The 19,049-nt window shown below is 46.3% G+C and overlaps 1 protein-coding gene across 4 annotated transcripts in view; it reads left to right on the top strand.

The window, feature by feature from the left end:
* The window catches only part of ZNF185 (zinc finger protein 185 with LIM domain), a 49,855-nt gene that overhangs the window by 5,729 nt on the left and 25,077 nt on the right, over positions 1-19,049 (top strand). For all 4 annotated transcript variants that reach the window (XM_027783588.2, XM_027783589.2, XM_027783586.2 and 1 more), the window contains exons 2-9: positions 9,465-9,540; positions 12,121-12,259; positions 12,832-12,891; positions 14,740-14,778; positions 15,420-15,494; positions 16,355-16,429; positions 17,089-17,169; positions 18,194-18,277. In XM_027783588.2, the coding sequence (XP_027639389.1) occupies positions 9,516-9,540; positions 12,121-12,259; positions 12,832-12,891; positions 14,740-14,778; positions 15,420-15,494; positions 16,355-16,429; positions 17,089-17,169; positions 18,194-18,277 (578 nt within the window). In that variant the 5' untranslated portion in view covers positions 9,465-9,515. The remainder of the gene's footprint in view (positions 1-9,464; positions 9,541-12,120; positions 12,260-12,831; positions 12,892-14,739; positions 14,779-15,419; positions 15,495-16,354; positions 16,430-17,088; positions 17,170-18,193; positions 18,278-19,049) is intronic.

Below are 19,049 nucleotides of genomic sequence, written 5' to 3'. Positions count from 1 at the left end.
GTGTTTGAAAGCTGAGCACTAGATACAATCAGCCAGCCTATAAATTGAGGGACTTGGCAGTGGTAGTGTTTTGGCCATATTGTACTAGAAACTCGAGTCTGAGCGGGACTAAATCACAGATGACTTAAAATACCAGAAAGAGTATCCAGCTGTCAGGTATTTGTATTGCCCACAGGTGGGGATCCAGTTTCCTGTATCTTGATGCTGCTTCTAGGGAAGGGCTGGAGAGAGAAGGAGGAGGGGCTGAGGTGGGCAGGCCTGGGGATCCCTCTGGCTTGTGAAGTGCTCTGCAGAATTAAGGAGACTGTAAACTCTCATAACCAGGCCAAGCTCATCCCTGCTGCTTCCTGGAATGAGCCCTGCATAGCTGATGGAGAATGAAACCCAGCTTATCAAGAGGTTCTCCCAGTAATATCACTCAGGTGATCAACCTTGGCTTCTCTAGCATTACTGGGCACTTAGCTCCACCTGTGCTACTTACCTGAGACCTGCTATCGCAGGGAAGGGAGGGGCAATTTGGGTTTAATTGCCTGCAGGCTGATTGGATCATGACTCATAAAGGGCTCGTGAGAACTGGGGGAGAGGAGATGAATTTAAAAGTTGCGCTGTCCAGTGGCCAGTGTGTCACTCCTCCCCCGCATAGGATCAAGGCATTGGTGGCAGTGTCAGTCGACTCTGTCTTTTCTGTTGTGTTCCACGCTGGAAACATCCTGTGAAGTCAGAGCCTCTGTAAGGTGCCAGCCTCTCTGAATCTTGGCTGTGGGCAGATCCAACAAGAGGGAAGGACAAGTCTGGGAAACAAGGAGATAACAGGTAAAAGAGATGACAGTGGTATCGGGGCCAAGCAGCACAGCAGGGATGAACATGGAGTGCAGAAGCCTGCAGCAAGTCAAGACAGCAGGGTGGAAGGTTCGCAAAGACAAACTTGTCTATTTCTCCTGTTGTAGCAGGATCCGATTTTGGAGCGGTACACTGAGATAGTGTTGAATGCTCTGCACTTGCCCCTCTGCTCAGCTGGAATCCAGTGCTGGGTGTGAAGCAGGTACAGAAGATCCAAGTTTCAACAGACTGTCCCAACTCTGCTTCTGGGGTAGGATTTCACCACAGGTGCTAATAAGGGCACAAGCAGGCCACTAATGGGCATTCCTGCAAAACATTCCTATGACGTGCTGCGCCCAGCCGGCATGTGGGAGGAGAGCAACACTCCTGTAGCAAGGATAAAGCTTCACCTCTTGCTTAAGAGCAGAGGGTGTCAGGGAGATTCATCCATCGGAGGAGCAGAGTGGAGGCCAGCTGCACTGAAGCAGGTATGCCCTTAGGATCGTATGAAGATACACCCCGAATTCACAGCTTGGGCTGTGGGTAGAGCATTTGGTGAGTTTCAGTAGGGGAAGGGTCTTCTTAGGGGCTTTTGGGTTCTATTTTTTTGGCTAGGATCATGGTAAAGGAGACATTTGGAGTACTTTGGGGAGGCTGTAGCTGGCAGCTGCTTTGCCTTGGGAACTTGGACTGGCAGTGATGAACCTGATACAGCTCCGAGGTTAGGCTTGTACAGTGTCTTCCCCCGCCCCGAATTAGCAACACTGAACCCTTTCAAAAATACATACAAGTTTTGTTAGGCTTTTGTTCCCAAGAAAAATAAAATTGAAACCTGAAACAAAAGGCTAACTTAAGCCTTTTGTAATGAAACATTTTCATTTTATGTTTTGAAACAACATGGGTTTTTTCCTCAATTTTCATTAATTTTGTTTAAAACAAACATGCAGCAGAACATGTAACTAAATCCTTTGGCTGATTTAGTCTGAATTTCTGTTTGCTGAAAGCTGTGTTCTCATGTAAAACCAGACAACCTTTTTCTCTGCTGGAAACACTCAGTGAATAAAAAATCCTCCATTTTTGCCCATTCCTAATGATGCTTGAGAAATGAGTAAGCCCATAATCCCTTAATTTCCCACTCCTTTTAACATTGCACTGCTATGTTGAAAAAGCAGATTATGGAGAAGGGAGACAAATGTCCCCTCCCTACGTGCCAGCAGCGGGGCATGATTCAGGACCCCTAAAGGACACAGACCCGCTCCGGGACCGAGACAGGCGATGCCACTGGCTCTGCTTGCTGACGCCGGCCACGTCAACAAAGAGACGGGTGTTTTCTTTGGGCTGCCTGTGGCACCGAGCAGCGTGTTGGGCCTCTTCTTTTATCCTCTTTATTAAATAGACTCAGATGGCACCTGGGGACTTGGTCTTCCTTTCCTCAAGCTAAGGCAGTCAGGAATTAACCCCTCTTATTAACAGTGGTGCTGCCTCTATGTAACAGGCTCCCAGTCACGTCGCTCATTGAATGGCTCAGGGCTCTTCCCTTCCTTGGAGAGCAAAACCGGTGGGGGCCTTCCCCCCCTCTCCAGCTTTTTCCAGTCTGCAGACTGCATTTCCTATCGATACACCTTCACTGCTTGGGGACTAAACATCCTGGCTGTAGCCTTTCCAGACTTATTTTCAGTAAGAGCTTGTTCTTGTAAGCTGTCCACAGGACCCTGGGGGTTGTAGGGATCAGAAGATGAAAACTCCTGTAGGCATTTATCCTGGGAAACAGAATCACTTTGATTCTGTTACCTCCCATTAAACCTTATTACACAGACGGGCTTTTGTGAAGCTGTTTCTTCAGAAATTCAGTAGGTGGTTTGATTTAGCCCGTGAGGGGTCTTTTGCAGTTAGGTGCATTTGCTCACTGGGTCTGGGGTTTGTTTCTCATGGCTACAGGTGTCAATAACCCCTGCGTCCAGCATCACGGGGACTGAGGCTTACTGTGCCAGCTCTTAGAGCTTCGCCTGGTTTCCTTCGCTGCTCCCAGCTAAGGGGTTTCTCACAGAGCCCTGTGCTTCTGCAAGTAAAGCACTTACCTTAGAACAAAAGGAAGATGTAAAATGTGTGGTGAAATTGGCACATTTTTACCAGTCTGGTTTTGTTTGTTTCTTTTTTTCTCAAAAAATATTTATTCTTGGAGAAAACCCAACAAAAACAAAACACGGTCCAAATATTATTTGTAGTGCTTGCTGGAAGAACACAAGTGCCAGTGTTGTGTACTGTTTGAAACATCCGTTCTGAGCTGTGTGTGCAGAAATACCAATGCACAGTGACTCTGCCAAGTGCAAAGAAAAAAGCAGTATGCAGAATAGAAAAAACATAATGCATTTATGCCTAGCTACAGATTAAGTCATAGGAAGGATTCAGTATATATATTCTTGGTCTAAGTGTCTGTGCATTGCATGTGCTGCAGTGTTTGTAACCCACAGACATTACTGTGGACTGGTATGTTGGTAGGTGGTATTTGAATTTGCACTGGTTTGTGCTCTGCATGGACAGTACAGATGGCTGTGTGAATCACAGACCTTTTAAAATAGATAAAATCTAAATTATTTTAGCTCAGGAGAAGCCTGTAAAAAGGTGCAGGAACTGAATTCTGTCCCTCATGCTACCTAGAAGTTTTCCCTAGACTTTCTATTTGACAGGTAGGTCATGGATGAACATACCTGTGTCTTGAGCATTGCCTGTAGCAATGCCCAGCTGTCCCTGCTGCGGAAGGAGTCACTTCAACAGGCAGGTTTAGGCACCACAGTCAGTCTGGTGGTATTTTATTGCTTGCTTGATGTCTCTTTCTAGCGGGTCATGCTCACAAGTTCACATGAGTCCCATCTTCCTCACTGTCCAGATTAAACCCCTCCCGTCCTACACCACAGCTTCCTGTAAGCCCAGTGCCAGGGCTCTGTCGGCATGGAAACAAGTGTGTAACGGGGTAGGAATAATGGGGTAGGAATACAGGGGCATGGCAGGAGCACAGGCTGGACAGGGTACACGGGACGTCAAGTGGGCAGCTGCAGCCTTGAGCTACAGCAGCGAAGGGAATAAATGGCCACCTGTCTGCAGCCAGATGCAACTCCTGACGTTCTGTGACGGTTTTCAGAGGGGAATCGCCTCCCAGAGCTGGCGTTATGCAAGCCAACCTCATATTTGTTTCAGGGGTCCCAGGGCACTTTGCAAACATTAAGCCTGAGGCAGCTCTGTCCAGGGAAAGTGTGTTAAGGGAATCAACCTTCCGAGCGCAGCCATTGCGGAGTAAACTGGGCAATGCTTAACGGTGCAGCAGAGCCTGCAATAACTGTTTGGATCAGGAAGTGAGGAAGGATTATTGCTCATTTACATAACGATGGCACCCGAGGGTACCAATTAGGATCAAGGGCCTGTTGCACTGGTGGTGTGCAGGCACTTAATAGGAGGTAGTTGTCTCCAAAGGGCTCCCACTGGACTTCTGAAGAAAAACTTCCATATAAATAGGGAAGGAATAGGGATTTTTATTTAAACAGATTTTAATTTTTTTGTCTCAGATTTTATATTTGTGGTGAGTGTTTGAGAGAAAATATATATTCCTGAACAGCTCTGTTCGGTATCTAAACCAGAGTGACTCGGTGACTTACTGTGTGTCCTTTTATAACAGAGGTGTTCCTAGTCAGGCAGCAGAAGTATTTTCTATTAGGTAATGAATAAACAGGGAACAAAAAGGTGTGTCCAGCCTGGCAGAGCTTATTTTCAAATTGTAAGGCAAGAGGGAAGGGAAGGATCTGGTCTGAGGCAGAAGAGGTTTTGGTCTGCATGAGGTGTGGAGATCTCCATGTTTTCTAAGGGTGGTGACAAGAGTTTGCTGCTCTGTGTTTGGAAACAGGTGATTACAGAGATGGGTAAGTCAGCATGCATAGTGTTAGGGAAAAAAAAAAGAGAGAGAAAATGGGATTCTGCAGTGGTGGGGAGATGGAGAGAGGACTGTGGGACAATAGAGAACAGGGATGGCCAAGAGCTGTGTGGGAGACAGAAGTGGGAAAGGTTACAAACTCTTCAGCTGTACCTGCTTGTCTTTTATCCAGTGCCTCAAAATCTGAGACGTGCTTGTTGGTGAATGGAGATAAGGATCCCAGAGGTTCTCAGGGGACAGCCACCTTTGTGTACCAGGAAAAGAGGAAGTGAGTTGTTTGCTGCCACGCTCCTCTCCAGTGCTGCCTGCATTTCTGTGGTGCTGCAGGTCTGGAATTTCCTGTGCATGTAGTGTTCCCCGTCAGCAACAGGATGCTGTAGACATGGGGACTTGGGGTGTCCAAAATACAGAGGGATCGATTGCTATGTTTCCTGTCCCGAAGCACCATTTTTGGGCCGTGGCGAGTCATGTGAGCTGCATTTTTTCCTTTTATCTCTCGTTTTGCCACAAGTGTGAGGTCCTGGGCTAATGTTTGAGTTGTGTTGGCAAGAGGAGGCCAGAGAACAGCATATCTCTGGCATCTTGTGTGGAGGAAGGGGGTTCTTCTAGGGCTTTTTTGAGAATCTGTCCTGAAAAAATAGCTATAGTGGTGTATAGCTGGAGACTACACTCACAGCCAACTCCAGAGATTCAGATATCCCTCAGTACTGCCAGAAGAGAGTTTTTTCTTTGCTCCCAAACTCATGAGGTGTGCTCCCACCTTCTAAATGACTCTCAAAAGTTGGACCGCTGCTTTTGGATCCTAAAACCTCCAGAAATTCAGCCTGCTCCAGTGAAGCCTGGGACTCAACCCACTGGGAGAAAAAGCATTTGTCTTATCTAAAGGCAATAGAAATTTTTTTATCCTGTGGCTGTAGCTAATAATTCCCAATTAAGCTATACCAACAAAACCACTTCTTTTCCTTGTAACAACATCACACATGTAAGTTCCAGCAGCATAAAAGCATATTTTTTAAGAAGCACATTCGCTAACAACATTTTGGTAAGGAAGATTTTTGAAGTGCTCTGTATTGCTTTGTCATAACCTTTCAGGACAATAATGGTAGGCAGTGTTAACAGCTGAAGATACCCCTCCAAATCTAGAGCTGAGGTCTTTGAGATTTACTGCACTGCAGAATTACAAAAATTTAAGTATAAAGGCATAAGTGCTTGGAAACATGTTCTGAGGTCCTATAGCATGTGTTGAAGCCTGAACTCAAATTTTGTCAAAATAGGGAAGCTGTTTCCATTTCTAAGCTGTCCTTGGAGCAGTGAGAAGCACTTTCTTTCCCAGGAGTGTTGTGTCAGTGCTGTAGAGCCAGACACCCTCTTGCCAATCTTCTCTGGCTCCATCAATCTTGTGCTTGTTTCTGCACATAGTTTGAGCAGATGGACTGGGATGTGGACCCACTGCAGCCTGAGAAGCTGTATCTACTCTTTCTTATTCTAACCACCAACCGCTGGAATATCAAAACATGGACACATACAGTTGAAAGGAAGATGCGAGCATTTTTCCTGATAGTAGTTTGCTGACCTGTCTGTCTTTGGTTTGGGTTAGTGGGTCCCATATCTCTCTCCTGTTCTTGTTTCTTCATCACAGCTACTATCTTGGCATCTGTAGATGTCGGTTTCTCTGCCAGGTATCACTGCCACTTAGCATTAAAACAAGTAAATGAGCTTTCCATTTCTCATCTGAGAAACGCTGATTTATTCTAATTGCAGGATTCATGGTATAACCTGGGTTGATTTGTCTTTTAATATTCTAGTTACTGAGCAGACACTAAGCATGCATAAGATCAGCACAAAACTTTACCAAGCCCAGTATCCTGTGACAACAGGAGCCCATAGCAGGTGGTTAAAAAATAAGGGCAAAAAATGGGGTACTTGAATTCTTTTTTTCTTGCTGAACCCACTCAGCTTCCGGAGATCTTGTTTAGGCTGTATTGCCTTGGTCCTCAGGTGAAAGGTAAAAATAGCCACCTGATAGCCTTCATTAATGAAAGAGAGAAAATGATGTTACAAGGAAGCAAAAGAGCTGACTCCTCTCCATCTCTCACAGAAGAGCCTTTGCACCCTTCTCCATCTCTCACAGAAGATTTGCTGAAAGCTTCATTCTGCATTCCTTTTTTACACAGCAGGGCAGGAGGACAGCCGGTTCTAATGCCCAGCAGTTTCTGCAAGTCGAGCAGTAGAGCCATCCCGATCGGTCACACCGTGCAGGTACACAGTCCAGCGCTGCAGCAGGCCTGGTGTGGAGTGGCCACGCCGCTGCTACCATCGAGTGATTCATAGCTGGAGAAAGCAGGCTGGTAGAAAACATTTGCCAGTCCCCCAAAACCAAGCCCGGTGAGCCCCACCGACCTGTTCCAACACCTGTTTGTCAAGCCAGAAATATCAGTGGAGTACAACAGTGTTTGCTGCAGTCCCTCCCAGGATGATGTGAGCTGGGAAGAGGGAAGGTAGTGCCAGAGGAAAAGGCTTGGCCAGTGTGCAGTTTCTGGCACATTTTTATACACGTGCCGAGTATCACCCTTTGTGGCTTCCCTTCCTTTTGGGTGTATTTGTTAGGAGAATCGTGTGAGTAAGAAGCAAAGTTTCTGTTTAAGCAATAAACGGAGACGTTGTTTCTTGCAGGGCTGGCGCGCGGTGCCCACAGTACGTGCCAGGCGGAGCTGGGGTGCGTGACAGGAGTGGAGTTTAGTCCTGCACCTCTGTGAGCTTCAGTCCTCCCTCCAGACCTTCCCGAGGATCTTTCCTATATGCTCCTGAACTCTGCTTATTTCTGTAAAAGATCTGTGCTGGGGGACTAATCACCTCTCGGTTGTGCTGCTGGACAGGTAACAGCTCCACAGCTTCCAAACACCTCCATTATATGACAGCACATAGCTTATGTCTACTTCTGCCTTTGATTTGCCCTGGATCAGAGCCATATCAAACTCTTGGAATAGTTCTTTTCCACTGCTTCTCATCCTCTACTTGCTTCAGTTTTATTTTGTCCTGGAATAGGAAAGAATTTACTAAGTAGAGGAGAGTATCAAATGCAGCTCTGAATTGCAGTCAGCAAGGCAGCTGTGGGTTGAATTTTCCTTACTCAGATACTGTAGGTAATGAAGCCACGTGGCTTCTCTACATGCAGGTCCACAATGCTGTGATTTCTTTTTAACCCAAAGTGGCCAGATTACAGGTCTGTCAGCTGTGCTCCTGCAGACTACAGACATGGCTCCCACCTTTAGTATAAAGATACCCAAGTGTTTTGAGGCTCTTCATGGATATCTAGGACAACGCTACAGTTTTCATTTCTCTCTAAATAGCAGGGTCAATTAAATTTGCGTGGGAAGGGGGATGTGGGAATGATAAGAAAAGAGGTGGGCTGTCTGCTCATGGTGAAAGCTGAATTAATGTTTGGGAGTGTTTGCAAAAGGGAGAGGGAGCCTTGGGGTAATAGCAGAGAGCTTGTTCGCAGTCCAAACTGGATGAGGAGTGGATTTGCAGGAGGTAGATCTTCGGCTGAGACAAGCTGAAGGAGTAGGCTTTGCCAAGAAGCAATGCTATGAGATCAGCACTCGGCATTCCTTATGGGCGTGTGGCTTCACAGCAATATTGCAGGGACAAGCCCACCAGCAGATAATAACAACCTAATTTTAGATTCACAGACTCCTGAATAGGGTTGGGCATTTTTATTAATGAATAGCAGAGTCGCTTAAGAATCCAGGTTCAGCAGATAGTTTTGGCAAGGAAAGAATGGAGGGTTGTAAAAGCTGGAAGTTGCCCTTGATTTTCTCCTCTGAAAGGACAACTTGTCCCACAGTTTACAGGAAAAACTTTAGAGAGTGAAAAAAGAAAATAAACTTTTCTGATAAAATGTAATCAGGTGCTGAATTAACCTGGGTTCTACTAATCTCAGAACAGTGGGTCCATTTTGAGGGGATTTGCTTTCTTTTGGTTTTTGTGGTGGTTTTTTTTGTTTGTTTACAACTAAAAAAAAAAAAGTCTTGGCAGAATCTGAAACAACCAATTTCCACCCCACCCCCCCACCCCCCCCGACTCCTGGCTTGTTGTTGGTTGTGGTTCAACTACAGCACTAAATGATCACCGTTCTGCAAATTCCTCACCTCAGAGCATCTCTGAGGCTGTACATCCAGGAGTTTCTCCTTGCTGTTTTACTGTGGTCATTTGAAGGAGGTGCCCAGCTGCCATCAGAAGCAAGAACTAAGTAAGATGTTCTCTCTGCTGTGTCCTGGGGCAATAGCAGATATCTCTGCCAAGTGAAATTTGTCAGAGCACTTACGTTATACTCCCATTTGACAAAAATACTAAGGTTTACCCAAGCAGCCTCAACTGCTCTGAGTTCTATAGACTCCAGAAGGTCTGCCCCACCTGAGTGACTCTGGGCACTTTTGCTAAGGTCTCCTCCACCACTTTCCTCACAGAGCTGGAGGGATGCATCTGTTGTGGCCAGTCTGAAAACTTACTGTTGTGGAGAGCACACCCATTTGATTTTTCCTATCCTTGATACTGAAGGTACATGGCATGGGGAGAAATCACAACCCTGGTTATATATGCCCCAGTCTCCCCATCCTCCAGGCTCTGTGGCCATAACGTTGTTGTGATGCTCTCCCACATAACTTCAAAGTTTTTATATCAGATCTACTATTCTGCTTTCCCCCTTTTTCATTTCTTCCAGGGGCTTGTTGCATTCAAACAGTGACTGAAGTGGAAGGTGCTTCTGAGAACCATGATGTCCCTGGGTGTCAGTAAAGGTAATTTTTTTCCTCGTCCCAAGCTGTTGGGGATCTGTCCACTGTCATGGCTTTCCTTTGCCTTCTTTGCTCAGTTTTATCTGCAGTAACGTCTCTGCTCAACTCCCTCAGTGCAGTGTGCCCAAGGGTACAGGACACCTCTTCCTTGTCTGGGACCTGCTCCAACCTGCAGCTACAAAATAACATGCATTTGGCTATCATTTCAGTGTCCATGAAGGTATAGAGATCTGAAGAGCTTATGGCCTGACTGATGTTTTGAGATGAGCAAAAGACTAATAAACTTCCATATTATTCTTTTTTCAAGATCCTCCTTAAAACTCTCTGTCCTTGAAATGTCTACTGAAAATACAGCAGCGATCAGCAGCCAGTACAGCAGCTGACTAGGATGGCTTCCCTTTATCCATGTACCCACACCCTCTTGTTGTCTCTTCTAGAGATAAAAAACAAAAGTCTGTGGGCTGGAGACCACCCTTGTGCAGCGTGCAATAGCCATACAGTAATGAGAAGACTGCCTTTATTATTAATAAACTCCTAATAATGTCTTATTAACCAAGGAGTGTGGAAAAATCATACTGGGGCTACAAGTTGCCCTGAGTTGTGCCAGGAACATGCCCAAGGTGAAGAATTCTGTGGCAGACTGAGATGTAATTTTTAAGCAACAGATGCTCACAGGACCTTTAGATGTGAATAAAAGGGACAATGCTTCCAAATCTGTAGGTAAGCTGAAACAGGAATGTGAAGAAGAGTGGAAATGCCTTACTCATTTCCATTAGGTAATAGATTTAATTTTTTAAACTGAAAATTAAATTTTAGTGCTAAGAAAAGCAGCCCTTCCCTTTCCAGGTGCTCCCCATGAAGAGTACTACTGCTGGTCCCTAAACTACACCCTGGCGTAGATGCGGCCCTGCATAACTGTGCCTTTTAAGTGCTACTGATTCCACCTGAGGAAGGACATCCTCTTCATTTTTATAGCTGTTTTCCTTAGAGACTGTCCAATGTGACCATTTTTTTTAAATAATAAAATCTTACCCCTACTATGTAACATATACCTGAAGTATATGACAGTGTGTCAGAGATTCATCAATTCACTGCATGTCAGCTGCTCAGCTGTAACTATTTCTGGGCAGCCTTCTGGCCCATCATGAGCACAAGATACAGAGACATAGATGACCTTCCATTCCTGGTAGCTAAATTGAATTATTTCACGTTTGCCACAGGCTAAGAGTGTACAGGCAGGCAGTTTCCTTGGCTTGGATGATAAGAAGTTGTAAAGCTGCAATAACTTGTTGGTGTCTCTAAACTCCTGAGCTGTATTGGTCCAGGTGTGACAAGGAGAGCAGGCTTGACGTTTTCAGCCCTTACCAGTCATTTCCAAAATGGTAAAAGATAGAAGATAGTTAGAAATACATAGAAAAGGAGATTTCCTTATCTGGTCTTCATCCGGGTATTTTCCTGGCTATTCATCAACAGCTATCTCCCTCAGAAGAAAATGCTGGATGGGGAAATTCACAGTTAAAATGTCTTTTTTTTAAAAAAAAATAGTAGCCAGCAGCAATCAATTTAGTCCAGCAGGACTTTGGCACTCCAGGATGACTGATGCCCTTCACATCAGTCACCTGCACATTTCCTTCCCTTATGAGAAACTGCTCCCCCTTCCCCAGCCTCCCATCTCCTTCCCTGCCTGTTCCCAAAACTTTTGGCTTTAATACTCCTTCCCATTAACCTGTGCTTTTCCCACCCAATATTTTTCCCACTGGGAGGACTTAGCAACTCCTAATCCATGACCTTCTGCTATTTCCTACATTTTAATTTTATGTTTTAATTGCCATTGCTGACTTTCTCAGCCAGAGGACGTAGGTGTTATTTGTGGCCTTGAACAAAGACAAGGAGCAGAATGAGGATGGTGGCAGATTTGCAGTTGGACAGTAAAAGAGAGACCACACAGGCTAGGACATTTCCAGACTCGGGCCAGAACCACACCACTGGGGAGACATGGTTTGAGAATATGTCTTTGAAACTGAGCTTTGTAATGGAAACGTGGAAATGAGGAACCAAAGGACTTCTCCAACTCTGACAGGCCACCAGAGAAAGCTGACAGTCTGGTGTTGCATTTTATGGCTTAGTTCTAACCCCCAACTCTTGGCTCAGCTTCATGCTCCAGGCGTATCATCCTCTCCCACAAACCAGAAAAGCCTCATGCTAGAGCTGATGTGATGGGAAATGCTAGAGGGAACTCGGTGCTTTGTAAATCTATGACTAGACCACCCACTGAATGTCTTGGGTCTTCCTGAAAGAGAATGTCTCCTTAATGTTAAACAGTCCTCTGAAAGGAAAGAAGAAACTATGTGAGAGGACGTGATGCATCAGCATAAATTGATCCTGAAGTCTGGATGACAGCTTGTTTCCATCTTTCATTAGAAGTGGCAAAAGACTCATTCAGTGTTTGGATCTCTGACTGAAAGGAGACTCGTGCTCCTCGCTCTCCGAGATTTACCCTGGCTCACCTGCTGATACTATGAATTCTTGCCCTTTCTCAGCAACCCTCCTCCTCTCTCCTTTCTTTCCCTCTGCCTCTCCTAGGACGTGTCATTCCACCCACGGATGAAGACCGCAGGAGGATCATTAAGCAGATGAAGGTTCGCACCACCCTGAAAGGAGATAAGAGCTGGATCCACCACCATAACTCAGACTCTGAGGATGAGAAAAAGAGCAGCCCGCTGTAAGTGTGGCCACTGAGGAACATTCCTCTTCTCCTTTTCCCTTTCCCTCATCAACTTCCCGTGGGTACTCTGTTCTCCAGCCTACAGAAGCAGCACATGCGGTGCTAGCATGTTTTGGGGTCCCCGTGATGCCAGGCGATGGTACTGCCAAAGGGAAGCGGTGCTCCTGTTTATTTTTGTTAAATGCAGCCTGGGGAGAAGCTCCGAGAAACAGCCTTTCCTGGGAGCTGAGAAGCCAACAGCACAGGCAGATTTGAAGTCTCAGGAGAACTCTGAAATTTTTTTGAAGCCAGATTGTGTTTCACCATCTCTCTGGCATGACAAACGAAGGGGCAGACCTCAATGGGAGGGAGTTTAAGTGATAAAACAGCCAGGTCTGCAGCTCCTGCAGCTCACAGGGCTTGTCATGCAGCCAGCCTGGTACCAGGGAACGCCACAATCTGGACCAGCTTCTCTTTATTTAGAAACAAAACCAAGCCCAAATTAGTCTTAGCAACTCTCCCCAAAAATGTCTCGCCATGTTCAGTAAGATCAGAAGTTAATTATGTTACTGTGTTTTCTCTTTACTCAGGTCTGGACAGGCCAGTGGGGGATCCACAGCCTCAACGCCTATTGCTCCCCAGAATGACAGGTATTTTTGGGGACCCATCCTGTTGCTTCCCTTCTGTGTTATCTCATGGGGTCCGTGCGTGCTTTCACTGGTTTTTCACAAATATGTGCTCTTTCTGCACCTCCTCATACCCTGCCGCAACTGGGTTGAAAAATACAGAGAGCCTGCATTGGTCAGTGTAACATCTTACAAACTGTCACCTGGTAGAGAGCATGGCTTATCTGCTGCAAAGTCCAGATGGATGAATGGATGGTTTGATGTCTTTAGTGCAGATGAATGGATGCCTTCAAGCTCACGATCTCACAAGATTACTGGTGCACATCAGCTCCTGTGCTGGCACAACTGTATGCTCTAAGCCTGGGGGCTCCTCAGAGCAAGCGAAACCCTGGGTGGGAGCGGAATTTCCTTCAAGGCCAGAACATGAGGGATCTTCAGAAGCCCAGGAGCTTGTAGGACTAGTGTCCTGAAATGTAAAACTGTTGGAAAGAGCTTAGTTGCATGTGAGAACTCTTTGCTAGCTGCAGTGCCATTGCTGGGAGAGCGTTGTCCTCTCCCGTGAGCAGTTTCCTGCTTCCTCTCCTTTTTCTGTGCCGGCTCTTGTCACTTCTTGTTGCAATTAGACAGGATGGTTTCCCTGCCATGCCCTACCTCTTTCTCCCTCCCTCTGCAGCATAGTGCTTTATCAGGCACAGGATAAGTAAAAACAGGGATGTTTGTGACACTGGAAATGTGGCATCTGAAGGGGCATCTTCACACAAATGTGTGAGGCCCTCAAGTTGAAAGAAGGTGAGTGACAGGGAGTCCAGGACACTCAGGATCTGTTTATACTTCAAAGGAGAGGCATTTATATGACAAGCTGGACAACTTCTCAGCTTCCTTACAGTTCTCATTCAAAGCTCAGGGAACAGCTAGGCAATAGGGCTGAGAAGGTCTGCACCCTGCTGGTGCCTGCTCTGAGGACACCGAAGAAATGAGAGCTTGGGGCTGCGCTCAGCACTCATCCTCCAGCGCATCCCACCTGGAGAGCTCCAGAGCTAGGCTGGGCCTGCAGTGAGCCTGCATTTCTGTGTTTGTGAAGGCAACTGGATAAATTTGAGATTGACTGCCACCTCAAGCATGTGGTGATGGGCAGTGTAAACCTGTGTTCCTGTTAAGCTCTGACCTGATGGCTGACCTTGCTTGGAGCAGAGATCTGCTGAGCTTTCTTACTGAATTATCTTGGTCCTAAGGGCACTTGGGTAGACAGGAAAAGAGGAGGTGGTATCTGCGCAGGGGTGAGGTGAGACTGTCTGAGCTCATTTGATGGGAACCAGGTCCTTGAGGCCCATCCTGGTTCCCACCTTGCTCTCAGGAAGACGTGTCCAAGACAGCTTAAAACAAGTTCCAGAGATGCTTGCCTTTGCCCTGGTGCCAGGGGCCAGATCCCCACCTGACAGTATCCCTTTCCTTTCCCTCCAGGGTAGCTATGCCACACTCCCTTCCTGAGAATGGACCCTCAGAGAAGTCAGTGTGAAGATGATGTTTTCCCGTGATAAAACAACCGGGATCTCTGCTGTATCTAATTTCCCTGCTGTGTGCCATGAATCTGGGGGCATAATTTTGAGCCAGAAAACACTAATGGCTAATTTTAATTGGCTAACTCTAAAATTCACTTTTCTTATAAAAATCTTTTATAGCACTTCTTCTGATGATTTTTCATTTTTAAGGAATCCAAGCTTCATTTTGGTGCAGCAGCTGAGGTATCACTCAGGGCCCATTTAGCCAGATTTTTGGCTTGACAGCCACGTGAACGTTTCCCTTTAATACTGGTGCTGCTGCTGTTGGTTTTCCTCATGTTTCTTAACTTGCTAATGTCTGTTCTTTGCATAGGTCTTCTGCCCACAAGCCTCAGTCCGGTTACCTCATCAGGTTCGTATAGATTGGCATATATTTGGGCTGTAGGGGAAGAACGTGATCAGGAGCAACAAGCATGAAAAATATGGCTCTCTCTTGGGTTCTCCTATTAGTTAGGAACATTACAGTGCTCAGGGAGCGACTTAGTGAAGAGATAGTCTTGAAAATTTTGTTCAACAGGTAGTTCAGTAATGTTAACGGGAAATCAGATCTTCCCTGTATGATACAATGACCACGGAAGGATTATTGTGCTGGGAAACCATTCCACCACCCTTGTGATCACAGCACCAGTGATGGGGCTTGTGTGCTTCAGCTTCCTCAGACACATGGGTTGCTGCCCACAGAGACTCTGATGCCACCATAATCCTAAACAGGTTGACAAGCTCTGTGATACCCTACCCAAGCCTGTGCACAAGCTGATTTTAGAATCAGAATCAATTTTACCATGTTGTCTAAGGCCAGGAGATAGTAAGATGGGACTTTTTCCAGGTTGACTGTCCCAAGGAAGCACCTTCTAATTCTTGGGGTCCTGAGCCAGTACCTTCTTCCCAACAGGACACACAGCCACTGTTGGGCTTTAGAGTGGCTGCAAGTATCTTAATTTTAGTTCCAAACTCTGTCCAGCAAAAAATGTAACATGTCTCTATTCCTGTCAGAGGGGTGTTCACAAGAACCATTGATAAGACCTCTTCTGTGCCAGATTCTTCATCTTCTAATGAAGCACAGAAAAGGTACGTGTGTGTCTTCCTCTTTTTCATGAGAATGGACTTCTAAATATTGTGCAAATTTCTAGTCATCCTCTTACCTTGGCCAGTGCTTGTGGGCTTCCACTGAGCTCCACTAAATCCCTGCTAAGTGTTGGAAGATGTGGCTGTTCATTTGACAGCTCCACTCAGCAGACACAGCAAAAAGACAAGGCATCGGAATTCCCTATTTTCCTCACCAGGGCATGGAATGGCAGTTGGCTGTGAAAGTACTCACGGGTTTGGGTTTAATTTAGCAAACAGTTTTGAGTGGGGGACAAATCACAAGGAGGCCTTGCAAAGCTGTAACACTGCATTTTGAGGTTTTTAATGTGGTTTGGTTGTTTGTTTTGAAACCTGTCTTGTGAGAGGCACTTACTAGATCTTACTAGAATTAAATGTAAGTAAGCAAGCAAGCATGGCTCTGGTCTAAGCAGATGCTTTGTAGCACCTCATGGTGAAACCTTTTGAAACCCCATTTTATCATCTGTTCTGATTCATCTGGGGAGAAGGATGATGCCACAAGGTGACCCCTTCCTTCTCACTGGCTGATTTTGGGATGGAGCAGCACCGTCCCACAGAAGGGTATGCCCATACTGTCTCTGACAGTGTCTTTCACAGTGGCCCTGGGGAAGCAAAGCAGACCTCAGATCCTAGCCTTAGGCTGTGAAAAGATGGCAAACGCTGCCCTTTAATTAAATAGATTTCCCTGAATTCAGAGAGTGGATATTTGGGGTCACCTGGTTTTCCCCCCATCACGTGGAACATGAGCTCACCTGAGGAAGAGGGTGGTGAAGGGTGAGCACTCAGAAGGGGGATGTTAATAGATGTGATTGTGCCATCTGCAGCGCTTCTGCGAAGAGACACAGCCTGTGCCGTTCTTCCTCTGGCTACAGGATGACCACTGAGGATTACAAGAAACTGTGAGTGTGCAAAGGGGAGCAGCACTTCCTGTCCGTGCACAGGCTCAGCAGCACCTGAGCCTCAGTGATGAAGTCGCCTGCACATGGATGCCCATGTCCAAGACGGCCGGGCAGGGCTTCATCAGCTGAGCAGTGCAGAGCTGTCACTAGGAGCTGAAGCAGGTCCCGGTGGTACCTCCAGGCCTGTGTGGCCCATAAGGTGTTCTTTGAACTGGTAATGGCCTTTGTGTGGAGTGAATCGTATCACTTGGTAGAAATTACGGCAGAAACTGGAGGATGCAGCCTGGGGACTTGGTTTACAGCATTGCTGGCCTTTCTGAAACCAGGAGAAAGGAGGGGCCTTGTGGCAGAACAGCACTGCTGACATTTCCTACACAGCTTTTTATGTTCAAAAACTGTGGCTCTAATCTGAAATGCAGCTGAGCATTTATTATGAACCAGCTCTATACTTAACACCTATGCTAAAAACCCCAAAATCCTATGTGGACACGTACACCCCAAAGCACATGAAAAATACAAGTGTCTTCCACACTTGTGTGCAACACTTCTAGGGTCTGAACTCATGCCCACATGCCCTACCCTTGGATTTACCTTGGGTTTTGCTCTGCAACAGGCTACAGAGGCAGTTCCCTTACCTGGCTCTCCCCTTTCTGTTTCAGAGCTCCGTATAACATCAAGCAAAAATCAGTGGACTTGGATGAGGATGATGTGCCTTTTACTCCAGATGAACATAAAAAGAGGTAAGCCCTCCAGGTAACTACCTTTTTCTTGGAGGGGCAGTGACAAGTGGACTCACTTCAGTTATACTGTTCATTACTGGGAGGGTCAGTTTGATGATGGCTGAGCCATTAGGGCTGATTACAATAATAATAAGCAGATATTTCTACACAGCGCGCATCTGTGCCCACAGGCGACTGCACTCCCAACAAAATATAATTAAAAGCCTGACGTGATTCAACCTGACAGCATACCCCAATTAATTTGGCAGCTGGAAATGGTTGTGGAATCCATCAGCTCTGTAGTGCCTATGCAAAAAGATAGAGATGTACAAATATCCTGGCAGTAACAGGCGGAACCCACCTCCCACAGCCTACATGTGCACCTTTGAGTCTGGACCACTCGGGGGCTTGCATCTAAGTCCAGATCCAGAGAGGTCTGTCCTTCTCATACCCGGAGTGGAATGTGTTTCGTGGTAGATCTGCATCTGATGCAGCCAGCGTCTTTGTTGCTTTCAGTTGAGTTTCTGATTTTGTATCTTTTCCTCAGATACAAGATTTTACAACTGAAAACTTGGTAATTTGCCCACTGGCAATGAACCAATACAAGTGCTTTCAGAGATCTGCACTCCTCCCTTGGTACATCTAGTGGTAGATACATGTGTAGACACGTGCATCCCATGTAGCACATCAGCCACAAAGCCTGTGTCCCATTGTTTTGTCCTGCAGTACGCAATATTGCAACAGTCTAGGTCTTGAAAAGGGGAGCTCCCTCTGCCCTCCTGGAAGAGGAAGTATTTTTTTTTTCTGCCTTACACTTTACATGCACGGTGAAAGTGCGGTGGCCCGGCATGAATGATACTAAAGAAAAAGATAAAGATACTGTTATTCCTCTTAGTTCTGGCTGGATTTCCACTCCCCAGAGCACCGGAGCTCTGTCAGGGTTAGCACAAGCCTCCACTGGGGTGTTCACCTGTTGCCTCTTCAAGGCTGCAGCCCGCAGCCACTAACAGCATGAGCAGAATGTGACCCCTTTCCTCCCTTCTAGGACAGAGGCAGCCAACAGTGTCCTGAGACGCACTGCCAGCAGGGAACGTGCTTACGTCCTCTCAGCAGCCAAGAAAAGCAATGGGTGAGTCTTCAGTGTGCAGGTTCGGGGAAGGAGACAGGGAAGAGGCAGTTGAAGGCAGTCTTACAGGTGTGGCAGCCTGACCCAAGGCTCTCTGAAGGTCATGGGTGCTTTTTCAATGAGTGAAGACATAGCTGCTGTTTCTCTAGAAGTACCAAGGATTTCTGCAGGTTTCTGCAGAACTGGGGAAATCCTCCAAGAGCCTTGGGAAGTCTTCCTTACTGAAATTTCAGGAAGAGAAAACCCATGATAGTCCCTAATTCCCTGAGGCCCACAATCAAGAATTCAACTTTCGGACTCAGTATGACTCTCTCTAGTATTGTTGCATTCAAGGGGAAAATCAGAACCAATACAAACTGTGTCCAATATGGATCAGCTTTTTGCAACAGAGTTTGGCTTTATATTGTGTCTGAACAGTAACTAGATTTAAAAGATCCTGATCTTAGGTGCAACTTCAAAATAGTTCTGTGGGGAAAAAGAACAATAACAGTAGTGTGTGGATGTGTTACAGGAATGTGAAGGATGTGTAGGAGCCACTGGTGCTCAGGGCTTTGTTGTCCATCTCTTTCCTGGGAGGGGAAAAAAAAGCAGATTTCCAAGGTCTGTGATCTCCCAGGAATCATGATAGTGATTTTTTTGCAGCTTGCTTTCACTCTAAATCCTTTTTCCTCTTAACATAACTCAGTGTGACACAATGAGGCACCAGGAGGTTGCTTGTGCGGGAGGAAGCAGGGAGGGGATGCACCAGAATGTGCCCAGAATGAGAGAACTGCTT

This window comes from Falco peregrinus, chromosome 13, assembly GCF_023634155.1.
Source record: "Falco peregrinus isolate bFalPer1 chromosome 13, bFalPer1.pri, whole genome shotgun sequence".
Taxonomy (NCBI): Eukaryota; Metazoa; Chordata; class Aves; order Falconiformes; family Falconidae; genus Falco; species Falco peregrinus.
The sequence above is the reverse complement of the archived record's forward strand: the minus strand, read 5'-3'. Positions and strand labels throughout refer to the sequence as shown.